This window comes from Balaenoptera acutorostrata, chromosome 5 (genome assembly GCF_949987535.1).
Source record: "Balaenoptera acutorostrata chromosome 5, mBalAcu1.1, whole genome shotgun sequence".
Taxonomy (NCBI): domain Eukaryota; kingdom Metazoa; phylum Chordata; class Mammalia; order Artiodactyla; family Balaenopteridae; genus Balaenoptera; species Balaenoptera acutorostrata.
Window position 1 is genome coordinate 46,037,862 of NC_080068.1, and position 13,096 is coordinate 46,050,957.

The 13,096-nt window shown below is 35.1% G+C and overlaps 1 protein-coding gene across 1 annotated transcript in view; it reads right to left on the reverse strand.

Annotated features, from left to right (window-relative positions):
• Positions 1-13,096, reverse strand: part of CFAP299 (cilia and flagella associated protein 299) — a 601,825-nt gene that overhangs the window by 85,659 nt on the left and 503,070 nt on the right. Inside the window, exon 4 of the mRNA XM_007165606.2 lies at positions 5,687-5,829. Within this exon, the coding sequence (XP_007165668.2) occupies positions 5,687-5,829 (143 nt within the window). The remainder of the gene's footprint in view (positions 1-5,686; positions 5,830-13,096) is intronic.

Sequence of the window (13,096 nt, forward strand, 5' to 3'; positions counted from 1 at the left end):
CCTTTTTTTTTTAAACTTCAGAACCTGCCAATATGTTACCAGATGCTTTCATGAGAATGCGTTTAAGCACAGGATAAGTGCAACTTTATAGTTCTAACTTCAGAGATTTGGCACGTTCAACGTTTTAATAAAACAGACAATGGGACGGCAAGGGAAATTTGACAATAATACCTCTCTAAGCTTTAGTATTTAGGGGCATTCCTCGGTCAAGGGTATGAATATTTCATGGACTCTCCAAAGAGAAACACAAAGAGAACTTTTTCATTTCCTCCTGACCATTCTATTTGAGGGATGGGTAGAGCTCGACAGGCAGACCTTAGATCTTTGTTCAACAATACATAAATACAGAAATTTAAGCAGCTAAATGTGGGGCAGAATGTAACTCAAGGATTCTACATAGTGCAAATGTCCTCAGGACACAAACACTTTTAAACCTAGAAGAGTGTTTTGGAAGTGAGCAGTGAATTCCTAAGAACTTGTTCTCACTTATCACTGTTTCACTTGTGAACTTTAGCAAGTGATTTATCCTCTTTTATCTCCCTCGGATGTTAAGTATAATGCTTGTTGAACCTATTTCACAAAGTTGTTCTAGGGAAGTGTAAAGGAACTTGGTAAACGGTAACATGCTATTTGCTTATAGTTTATTCACAATCATGCTCAAAGGAAGGTACTGAATTGTAAACACATGGTCAAGATGAAGTCTGAATTGACAAGATGATCAAGCTCTCAGCCCTTTCTACTGCTGCATTTCATAACAGTTGCAGCTGTCTGCTCATATTTATGTTTTCCACAGTAAAAATGCAAGGCAGGATTCTAATCACAGACCTACTGTCTCTTCCTACATAGAATAAAACAGCATGTCAAAAGATAAGTAAATAGAAAGGGACATTTTGAAAGCTTTAAAAAGTCATTGTTTTAGTTCTGAATCAAACTAAGTGTGGAATTATGGATACCAAAGATATTTTTTTCCTCTAGTAACAACTGTTTTAAGTCATTTAATGGCATGAAATCTCTTGAGTGAAAAATCTGAAGTCTGATTCTGATGGATGGCTTAAATTAAACTCAACATGGTCAAATTTTACAGTGGGGTCTTCGTAATAGAGCTAATTTTGTTTGAAAGCTCAGAAATTATCTGGCACCGAGGAGGAAAAAAACTCCAAAATGACAAAACTCTCTAATTGAGAAAATTATAAAATATTATTAAAAGACATTAAAGAGGGCATAAATAAATGTAAATAAATAAATGGAAGACTTAATACTATAAAGATGTCAATCAGTGGTACATTGGTCATAACTTGAAAGCAATTCCAATCAAAATTACACCATTTTTTGTGTGTGAATATTTGAAGTTGACTAAAATTTATATGACAGAGTAAAGGACAAGCATAGACTAGATACTCTTGAAAAAGAAAAACCAGACGGAGAAATTGCCCTTCTTTATATCAAGAATTATTATGAACATATAACAAATGAGTAAGATTTTATTATTTTAAGGAGAGAACAGTAAAACAAAAGAGTGAGCCCAGAAACAAACCAGCACATACAGAACTCAACTTTTGACACAAATGGTGTTGCAGATGTGGGAGAAGGGATAGTGGACTTTTCAATAAATGTTGCTAGGACACATTATTAGTCATATGGAAGACAAAAACAGAAAGTGCACCCTTACCTAACCACCATATACAGTCTTAAATTTGGGTAGGTTAAAGATATAAAATAAAAAGCTAAACTACAGTACTTTATAGGACAATATCTTTATGACTTCCAGAAAGGTAGGAATTTGTTAAACAAAACACAAAAAATGCAAACCTCTGAGGAAAAGATTAATAGAATGAACTAATCTATCAAAACTTCTGACTTCTGACCATCAAAAGTCCATGTAAAGGAAGTGAAAGGAGAATCACATACTGGAAGATTATATTTTTTAATATATATAAGAGGCAAAGGATTAATCAATATTCAAAAAAATAAAAGGAACTCCTAAAATTTATAAGAAAAGGAAGAATAAATAACCAATAGAAAAAATGAGGAAAAGTCTTAATAGATACTTCAAAGAAAGGAAATCTGAACAACCAATAAAAGATGCCCAATCTGACTAGTAATTACAAAAATAAAAATTAAGACCACCATGGGAGATCAATTATAACTTAGCACACTGGAAAAAAAAGTTTGTAGATGTCATGTGTTGGTAAGAATGAGGGCTAATTAGAGCACTTATATAGTATTTCTGGTGGATATAAAATAGCATAACCACTTTGAAAACAATTTGGCACTATTTGTATACTCTTGTGCTTTCGGCTTTGCATTTTTTCATAAACTTAGGAAAATAATAAAACATTTATTTTGTCTTTCTGCATGAATTGAATTCTATTTCAGGGCAATCAAATAAACAATGAGGAAAAGTTATTCTCTGTGGAAGAATTCTAGCTAAAAAATGCAGAATGAATGATAGAATTAGAAAATCACCATTATACAAACCTTAGTAAAAACATTTAGGTAGCCTTTGTTACTGTATGCTAAAATCACTGGGTGAAATTTGATGGGAACTTTATGATAGAGTCATCAGACTGACACCACCTGAACCCACTGATCAAACTCACAGAGTTTCACATTTAAAAAAATCTTACCTAAGAAAAATTGAAACTGAATTTCATCAAGCCAGTTGACAGGAAATAGGAGGATAGAGGGAGTATGTAACAAACAACAGCATGAGCACAATCAGTCACATTTAGAATATGACATTTCTTAGGACAAATGACCTAGTTTCTCCAACAAATCACAGCATAAAAGATGAAAAGAAGGAAGGGGGCTGTTATAAAGTAAAAGAATAACACAGTATTATTTGGATTTTGATTTGGTCAAACCAGCTATGGAAAGATAACTTTAAGATAGTCAATGAAGTATGAATAAGGACTAACTAGGTATTAGATGATATTAAGGAATTATTTTGTTAGGTATAATGTCATGATGGTTTCATTTAAAATGTTATCACATGAAGATTCATACTGAAGTGTTTACAAGTGAAATGACATATTTTATATTTGCTTTAATATAAACAAAGCTGTTAAGATAACAGAATCTAGTATTTTTAGTAAATCATTAGTTATAGAGGTGGTGGTGATGGAGAGGAAGAGGTCTAGGATAACATTTGGATTTTGCGTTGGGTTACCAGGGTGGTACTATTTGCCAAGAAAGGGGACACAGAAACAACAGTAGGTTTTACAGATAAAAATGATTTTAATTTTGAAAATAAGTTTTAGATGCTAATGGGATACCCAGAAGGTTCTCAAGTGAGCAATAGGATAATTGAGTCTTAAATAAAGAAGAGGTCTGTGCTGGGGTTATAGTTTCAAAGACAACTCCACTCCAGAAAAGTGATCAAATCACTCAAGAGAATGCATATGATAAGAAAAGAAGTCCAAGGATGAACTCTGGTGATTACCAACATGCATGAAATAAACAAGGGGAGAGTTCAATGAGAGATTCTGACATAAAATGTTAGAATATTTGAATAGTTTTGAGAAGAAAGAATTAATCAGCATAAGGATTAATCAACAGTAATTAAATAATGTAGAGAACTTAAATAGAATGAGAAATAAAAATAGTGCATAAGATTTTGAAATTGGCAGTCACTGGTGATTTTAGCAGGAGTTGTTTCATTTGAATAATGGTGGCAGAGGGCTAATTACAATGGGTTAGCACCTACATGAGAAGTGAGAGTTGGAGACACTTGTTCTTTTGAGGAGCTTAGCTGGAAACTGTAAGAGAGGTAGAGGATTTCTTTTCTTTAATATAGAAATGGTTCTAGCATGTTTAGAGGCAAGATAGAAGAGCCAGTTGGGAGAGTCAGTTTGAGAATGTATATAAAAAAAAAGAGAACAATAGATGAAGTATGGCTTCAGTGAAAAGAAGGGTGAAAAGGATAAAAAACAAGTTGAATAAATTAGCTCTAACCAAGTCAAGGAGTCCTTTTCTCTCTGAATCTGGAAAAATGTGGTGAGAGTAGATGCATGTATAAAGGAATATTTCACTTAATAAAAATGAACTACTAATTTTTTTTCCAGAAAAAAACTGTTTCAAGAAGTAGAGAGTGCAGCCACTTATTTTATTTCAGAAATGTCACTAGAAAAGCCTGAGTCACTCTGAGGGCATATATTCCCTCGTGGTCTTTGGAGAAGCCTAAGCCTTGCTGTGTTGGGGGAATGTGGACAAGTGTGCAGCAAATTGGGCCTCTGAGAGGTGGGCTGAGGGAAGGAGGGCATGTGGTGTTCTAAGAGTTAGGGGCGTATGTGTTCTGAACATAGATGGTGGGCCCAGGGGCCAGTAGCAGCCAGAATGGAATTGTGATTGGGAATAATCAGAAGGGCACTCTGAGGGGGGCACCAGCTAGTGAGGAAGCTGATTTTGGTTGACAGAGAGACAGACAGATCAGGTGTTGGTTTCTATGTTTAGACTCAACGTTCTCTGTGAAATGCGAGGCAAATATGGACAGGAGTCAGGGTCAGCAGTTGAGAACAATGGTTTTGAGAGAGTGGTGAAGCTTCAGAATATTTTGGGGGGAGAATGGTGAAACTAAGAATTGAGAAACAGCAAATAAATGGGTGGCTGAGGGCCAAAAAGGGGCTGGCTGAGTTTGGAGACCATAAATCACTGGTAGCAGCCATCCACACCTTTGTGAAATTTCTTAAAATTTCCTTCTGTGTTACCCAGGGGTCAAGCTAATGGTGCAAGCAAGAGGATAATTGGGTCAATCTGCTTTTGAGGGTTATCAGGACAGATACAACCAAAGCACAAAAAGACATGGGCAGCTGGGATTATTTATTGCAAGAGGCAAGTTAAATGATTTTGCTATGCATCTAGGTTGGATAGGAAAAGGGGTATGTCCATGAAACGGTGATGGGTTATGAAGTCTTCAGATAATAGCAAGAAGGATGGACACAAGAGGGCAGGAATGTCAGAGGAATAGTGTTGTTAAAAGTGTCAAATAATCTGCTGTACAGTGAAGTGGAGTTCCCTGTGCTATACAGCAGGTTCTCATTAATACCCCAATTTAAAAAAGTGTTAAATAATCTGGATACAGCAGTGGTGAGTTAAAGCAGAATGCTGCTACTACTTCTGTGTTCTATGATAAGTGAGAGGTGTAGAATAAAAAGTTTAGCTTGAGAGCTATTCAGGAGGTGGTAGAAGGATCGGGATCTATAAATAGGTTGACTTTGTAGAGTAGATCCTATGTGGTGGGATAAGGGTTACAGAGGAAAGGATAGGGGTCAGTAGTAAAAAGAATCATGAGTAGAAGAAATCCCCAAATAGGCCAAGAAAAACAAACAAACAAACAAAAAAAAAAACGGGAGGAGAATGTGTTCCATGGACTGCTCTTGAGGCTTCTAGACAGACGAAGTCCCAAGTGGTGCAACAGCCATGTGAGAGTAGCAAATTTTAGGCTCTACTTATCATTTAAAAGGAATGTCACTGAGAATTTACTTATCTCATCTCTGAAGAGTTCCCTTCCTCAGGCTGTTAATGGAAAATATGCATCCACGTTCATTCCCCGTTTTAAAATGTATTTACTTTTTATTCAAACCACTCTTACCACATTCTTGCTGTATATACATTAGCGTTCCAGAAAATAAAATTAAAATCCTTATCTTTTCTCTTATTGAAGGTGTGAGAAATGTGCACAACTTACCTCATATCTGTGGGTCTTGGAAGAAGTCTTTTTTTTCCACTAAAGTAGACTTCAAAATCTTCAATCTTTAGCCTGTGGGCATAGTCAATGTATCCTGATACCTCCTGCCCATGAGAATTTCTGTCACGAATAAAGATCACGGACTAGTACATAGAAAAATAGAGAATGGAGAGAGTAAATGAACAAAACTCATTTCAGTAAATTTTACATGATAATAAAATCTACAGTTATTGAGTGATACCTGTGTTATATCCTATTCTAAGTGCTTTACGCTTCATACTTACCATGATCCTATGGGGTAGGTATTATTATTTTCTCCTGGCAGTGAAGAAATTTATGAAAAGTTAACTGAACATGCATATAATGCTTATATATAGTAATTGTATATAACAATGTCAATAAATAACTCATAGAAGTCTTCCTAAGGACAGACATTATTTTCAGTATTTGAAATACATTATTTACTTTTTTCCCAGTCCCATTGTCTTCTCTTTGTCATCATTTTGCAAGTTAAAAAACTGAAAAACAGAGAGGTTGAGTACCTCACACAGCTAGTAAATTGAGAAGCTCAGATTAAAACCCAGGCTATGTGTTTGTCCTTCTAATCATTACATTCTTTTTCCATTTAAAAACCTATATATTTTATGTTATATATAGAGAAATGGGGTCCCTTCTTTTTATTATCATAAGAGTCAAAAAAGTCACTACAAAATTAAAATCTCTTTGCAAATTAAAATCTCTTGGGACTTCCCTGGTGGTCCACTGGTTAAGACTCTGTGCTTCTATTGCAGGGGGTGCAGGATTGATCCCTGTTCAGGGAACTAAGATCCGCATGCTGCACAGCATGACCCATAAATAAATAGTTAAAAAAAAATCTCTTTACAAATTAAAATCTCTTTACAAAATTAATTCTATAGGTCAAACCTATACAGAAAGTACATATTTCTCCTTTGTATCAATTCCTTCACAAATATCTTTGAGCAGCTACTACATGTGAGACACTGTTGAATGTGCCAAGGATACAGTGATAAGCAAGTCAGTAAAGGTCGTGATCTCTTGGAACTTATGTTTAGGTAAGCAGAGACAGACAATAGACATGAAAAGAAAACATGAGTGAGTATAATTGGAAGTATAATTGGAAAAGCTCATAATGTATTCATTTCCAAATCTAGATCAAAATGTAGAATTTCATGGAGAAGTTCTATATTTGGAAGAACCTGTAAACAAGCCTTCCTGGTCCTCTTGAGCAATTACTGGATTGTTACTTGTTGGGTCTCTGTGTAGTCAATTATAGGGAGCACTAACACAGGTCACCTTAGATAGCAGAGTTTCCAAAAGGGTGAAGTTAGAATATTGAAATAATTCTTTTTCCTCCTACACCTATGAAAACAGGTTGCTAACAATATGCCAACGGAAAAATGGAGGAACAGAGACACAATTTACAATTATTTGTTATTCTGCTGATGCTTCCTCTTCCAGCTTACTATGGAACAGCATTGGGTGCTGAGAAGACTGTGCTAAGAAGAATCCTGAGGCACTTTCTTAGCTCAAGGGGAGGGAGGGTTGTGCTGGATTAGTGATGTTTCCCATAGATATGCCTGGATGAACTAATAGTCATTGTTATTCCTGTGCCCAATTGTGTATAAACTCAATCCATAGTCCTTCTCATTTCCCCCATGTAACTCCCAGTTAAATTTATATAGATTTCTCCATGCTTTTAGTCACATAGTTTTTAGTTTATACAGCAAAAAATTTAAATGGATAGTAACTTAGACTTCTTGAGATTCTCACACAACTAAACCAATAACTAACTTTGCTGTCCCTACTTAAACAAGGCCATGAGCTATACATATTTCATATGTAATACGAAAGGTGCTTGTAATCTTTATTCAATCAAGGCTGCACCGGATGTAAGGCAAATCATGCAGGGACAGAGGGGGAGAAAGATCCAAAATAAGTCCTTTACTTTAAAAATGGAACTCTATTAACAGAAAAGAAAGCTCCTCTGTCTCTGTCTGTCTCTGCTTTTGTCTCTGTTTCTCTGTCTTTCTCTCTTTAAATGAGAGATGGACCAGCCTTATTCTTCCAGCAGAATAGCATACCAGATATTTTAACTGACCTTCCTGCTGAAAACAAATACGAAATCTGGATAAAATCTAAAAAATAACTTGTAACATGCATTGAGACACTGGCAAGAAAATGATGAATACTCAGAGTCCAAAAAATAAATGAAAGCATGAGCCCAGAGAGGAAAGCAGAACCCTAAAGTCATCCAGGTATTGCCCAACCTTAGAGAATCTCAGCAAAGATTTCATGATTATGTCAGGTGGGGGTGACAGGAAACAAAATCCAGTCTTTCAGATAGAGAGACTAACAGGACATATTGCAGCAACATAAAGCTGAGAAACAAAAAAAGGATGAAAAAATATCTCCACTGTGTTCAGAGAAAAGAAGAAGAATCATTCCAGAGTTACATCTAGAGAAAACACTTTTATGGTGAACAATATATAGATTTTTTAGACCAAATAAATAAATAAATAAATAAGAGACTTGGCTAACAACAGCCTCTTGCTCAAAGAAATTCTGCAGGATGTATTTCAGGCAGAAGAATGTGACTCCAGCTGGCAAGTTAGAGATAAAGAGTAGAATAATAAGAAAAAATAGAATAGATAAGGAATATAATCAAATATTATAAATATATAGGTAGATATAAATAAATGTTGACTGTGTTAAATAGTAACAGTATCTTCTGTAATAAAAATAACAGTATGCCTAAACTTTTTTATATAAATGTATGTTTGGAGAAAATTGTCAGAGTTAAAGTTGGAGTGTCTAAATTTTTTAGAATGAGGGCAGCTATACTGATTAATTTTAGAATTTGCTAAATATGTATGTATAAATTTGGGTCACAACAGGAGATAGTGTATATCATCTTTAAATTATTAGAGGATAAAACAAAGTGAGGAAAAAGCAATCAATCAATGAAACAGAAGGCAAGAAGGAAGAGGAAAAATTTGGAAGAGGCAGGACAAGTAAAATACACAAATGTAATGATAGTATTATGCGCTGTATTGTGTTCCCTCAGAATCCATATGTTGAAACCTAACTCTGAGTACCTCAGAGAATATTTTAGACAAAGGACCTTTAAAGAGTTAATTAAGTAAAAATGAGCCCATTAGGGTAGGCCCTAATGCAATCTGACTTTATAAGAAGAGGAAATTTGGACACAGAGAGAGACATTGGGGGGTTGTGTGCACGGAGAAAAGACCATGTGAAGACACAGTGAGAGGGATCATCTGCAAGCAAGGAGAAAGGCCTCAGAAGAAACCAAATCTGCCAACACCTTGAACTGTTTTGGACTTCTAGCCTTGAGAACTATGAGAAAATAAATTTCTGTTATTTAAGCTACCCAGTCTATGGTATTTTGTTATGGCAGCTCTAGCAAATTAATACAATAATAATAAATTAAAATAATTAAGTAATTACAATAAATGTAAATGGCCAAATGTTTAAGTTAAAAGACAAAGATTATTAGAGTGAATACAAAAATATGAAGTAAAATATGAGGTTGAAAATTAAATAAAGAATACACATAAGAAAGTTCCTATCCAAAAGAGAGCTGGTATTGGCATATTAATATTAGGCAAAATGGACTTTAAAGGCAAAAAGCATTACTGGAGATGGAGAGTCACCAGATAATGATGAAAGATTCCATTTACAGAAAGATATAATTCTAAACTTGAATGAACCTTTGAAAAGATAGTCTTAAAATATCTAAAGCAAAAATTGATAGAACTGTAGAATAAGTCATCATCACTGTGGTAAATTTATCTCTCTCATTAAGTTCTAGATCCAAGAGAATAAATACTTAAATATTATAGAATAAATATAGATTGTAAAGAATTAAAAAATACAAGCTTGACTGTTCAGTTTTTAACTTAGTCAAGTACCTAAACATCTTTAGTCTTTAATGTTCTTGTGGATAAAATGACTGATTGTCTAAAATGATATATATTTGACCATAATTTCACTATTTTACATTATTATATATATATCCTTCCCATGTGTGTTAAAGCCCTCTGTCCATGGAAATCTGAATAAATTTCAAATCTCACTTCTCTAGTCTTGTGAGAGTTAAGTGCCTGCTCTGTGATTTTTGTGAATCCTGAGATTTTGGGTTTTCTGAAGCTAGATAACTTCAAGTAAGGCCAAACTGGGTATAAGTGTGATTCCCGCCATGTTCACTATGTGTCTTTGGGTGGGTTGTTCAAACTCTTAATGCCTCTCTATATTCATAAGTCCTATGGCCTTAAGTAGGTTCCTGCAAAATCCAGCAAGTCTCTACACCAAACCAAACTGAACACCCCCCAAAACAAAACAAAACACACCAAAATAAACAAGAGGCCAAAATCCTGCTTGGACCTAAGCATTTAGTTAGTTAAGCCTCCTCTTTCTTTTTTCTTTTTCTTTTTTATTGAAGTATAGCTGACTGATTCTGTATATTTTCACTTACATGTGAAATCTAAAAAATAAAACAAATATAACAAAAACCAGAAACAGACTCACAGATACAGAGAATAAACTAGTGGTTACCAGAGGGGAGTGGGGTGGGGGAGGGGCAAAATAGATGAAGGGGATTAAGAAGTATAAACCACTAGGTATAAAATAAATAAATTACAAGGATATAATATACAGCACATGGAACATAGTCAATGTTTTGTTATGACTTTGTATGGAGTATAATCTATAAAAATATGGAATTACTATGTGGTACATCTGAAGCTGATATAACATTGTGGTTAAGTCTTCTTGCAACCTCTCCCTTCTACCTGTTTGTCTTTCCACTCTACAGAGTAACAGAATAATCTCTTCCTTTTGTCTTGCATGAAACTGCTAAATTCACATTTAGGTGCTGTCAAAGCCTTACCTTCTGCCCTACTGACCCAATTTGTAAACAGCATGCAAATACTGTTTCTTTCCCAACAGGAATTCTGGTGATCATTGTATCAATGATTCCTTTTACTTTCAATAAAAACAAAATGTTCAACTAAAATTTATATAATTTTAGACCTAGGAAAATAATCAGAAGGAGCTGTTTTCACAAAAATGTGTACAGACCAAATGAAAATTACTTTATTCATATCTTTCCAAGTATGGTTACATATGTGTAAAAGTATATTTTTAAAAAAACTTTTTAGTAAAATTTAAAAAAAATTGCTAAAATGAAAAATCTTCCTAATGAACAACATGCTTTATGAAATTATTTAAAAAATCTGATTAGAACTGTTGATGTATAGTAGTAATTGGTGATAGTCAGGAAATTACAAATTTAACTTTAGAAATGCATCATTAAAAAAGCACAGTGGGGTTTCCCTGGTGGTGCAGTGGTTGAGAATCCACCTGCCAATGCAGGGGACACGGGTTTGAACCCTCGTCTGGGAAGATCCCATATGCCGCGGAGCAACTGGGCCTGTGAGCCACAACTACTGAGCCTGCGTGTCTGGAGCCTATGCTCCGCAACAAGAGAGGCCACGATAGTGACAGGCCCGCACACCGCGATGAAGAGTGGCCCCCATTTGCCGCAACTAGAGAAAGCCCTCACACAGAAACGAAGACCCAACACAGCCAAAAATAAATAAATTAAATTATTTAAAAAAAAAAAAAAAAAAAAAAGCACAGTGTAGGGACTTCCCTGGTGGCGCAGTGGTTAAGAATCTTCCTACCAATGCAGGGGATATGGGCTTGAGCCCCGGTCCGGGAAGATCCCACATGCTGCAGAGCAACTAAGCCCGTGTGCCACAACTTCTGAGCCTGCGCTCTAGAGCCCGCAAGTCATAAATACTGAGCCCGCGTGCCACGACTACTGAAGCCTGTGTGCCTAGAGCCCGTGCTCTGCAACAAAGATGAGCCACCACAATGAGAAGTCCGCGCACCGCAGCGAAGAGTAGCTCCCCGCTCGCTGCAACTAGAGAAGGACCGCACACAGCAAAGAAGACCCAACACAGCCAAAAATAAATAAATAAATTAATTAATTAATTTTAAAAAAAAGCACAGTGTAGGGTAGTAGAAAAACAGTGAGATAGAAGAGGTGAGAGGTAGTTAGAGAATTAGAATGAAGTTAACTAATGCTCTTGATTAATTAATTTAATGTGTTCATTTATAAAATGTGTATTTTCCTCCAACGTGAATACTAATTACTCCTACCATTAATACTACTATCTATCATCTATTAAGAACCCACTATGTTTTGAGCAAAATATTAGCTTTATACTTATCATCTTATTTAATTCTCTAAAATATATATACAATGGCTAGATAGCATTATTATCCTTATTTTATAAATGTAGGACCTCAAAGCATTGAGAGTTTGAGGAATCTTCCAAAGGACATGCAGCTAGAGAGTGGGGCACACACACTCACACACCTACTTCCCATGAAGCCCATGCTCCTAACCACCATGCAGTGGACACACAGACCTGGATCCAAATGCTGACCCTGCCACCTACTTACTTTGTGACATTGGTAAGTCAGTTATCCTTTTTAAGATTCAGTTTCCTCTATTACAAAATGGTCATAACACCTGCCTCTTAGGGTTGCTGTGTGAATTAAATAAGACTATTTTTGCTAAGCACATAACAATGCCTAGTACATGATAAAACCTCAGTAAATATTACCTATTGCTTAAAAAAATGTTTACTATATTGTCACTATTGTAGTTGTACTGTGTTAAGAGTTTTGTCAATTCCTTTGGGATAAGGAAATGGAATGATCACATCAGAATTCCATTACCTAAGTATTGTATTATGTTTAGGTTGCAGTACATGGTTCAATTCATTTGTTAAATTTAGTCATCCTCAGTTAAAACTTTGGATGTATTTTGAAGTTAAAATTTAAACAATCTTCCCAGGTATTATACAGGATGGGCCTAATTGACAGTAAAATCATGATTCTGGCATCCAGAATGGATATAATAGGTTAACGGAGCCCCTTTGAAGAATCAGGTTTATTTCAGCTTGAGTGTGACATATTTTAGTAATTGAAAGCTTTCTTATTTGGATATCTCTGTCGTTTCAATAGGAATTAGAAAACGTCATAAATAATTGTTTTAAACTTCTCTACTAACCTTTCTTTTTCTTTTAAAAAATATAATAGCTTTATTGAGGTATAGTTTATGTAACATAAAATTTATACTAAAGCTTTAAGTGTATAATCCAATGACTTTTAGTAAATTTCTAGAGCTGTGCAACACAATGTAGCTTTAGAATATTTTCATCACCCCAAAGAGATCCCTTGTGCCCATTTGCAGTTATCCCTGTTCCCACCCCCAGTCCCAGGCAATCACTAATCTACTTTGTACCTCTATAGACTTTCCTTTTCTGGATTTTTTTTCATATAAATGGAATCATACAA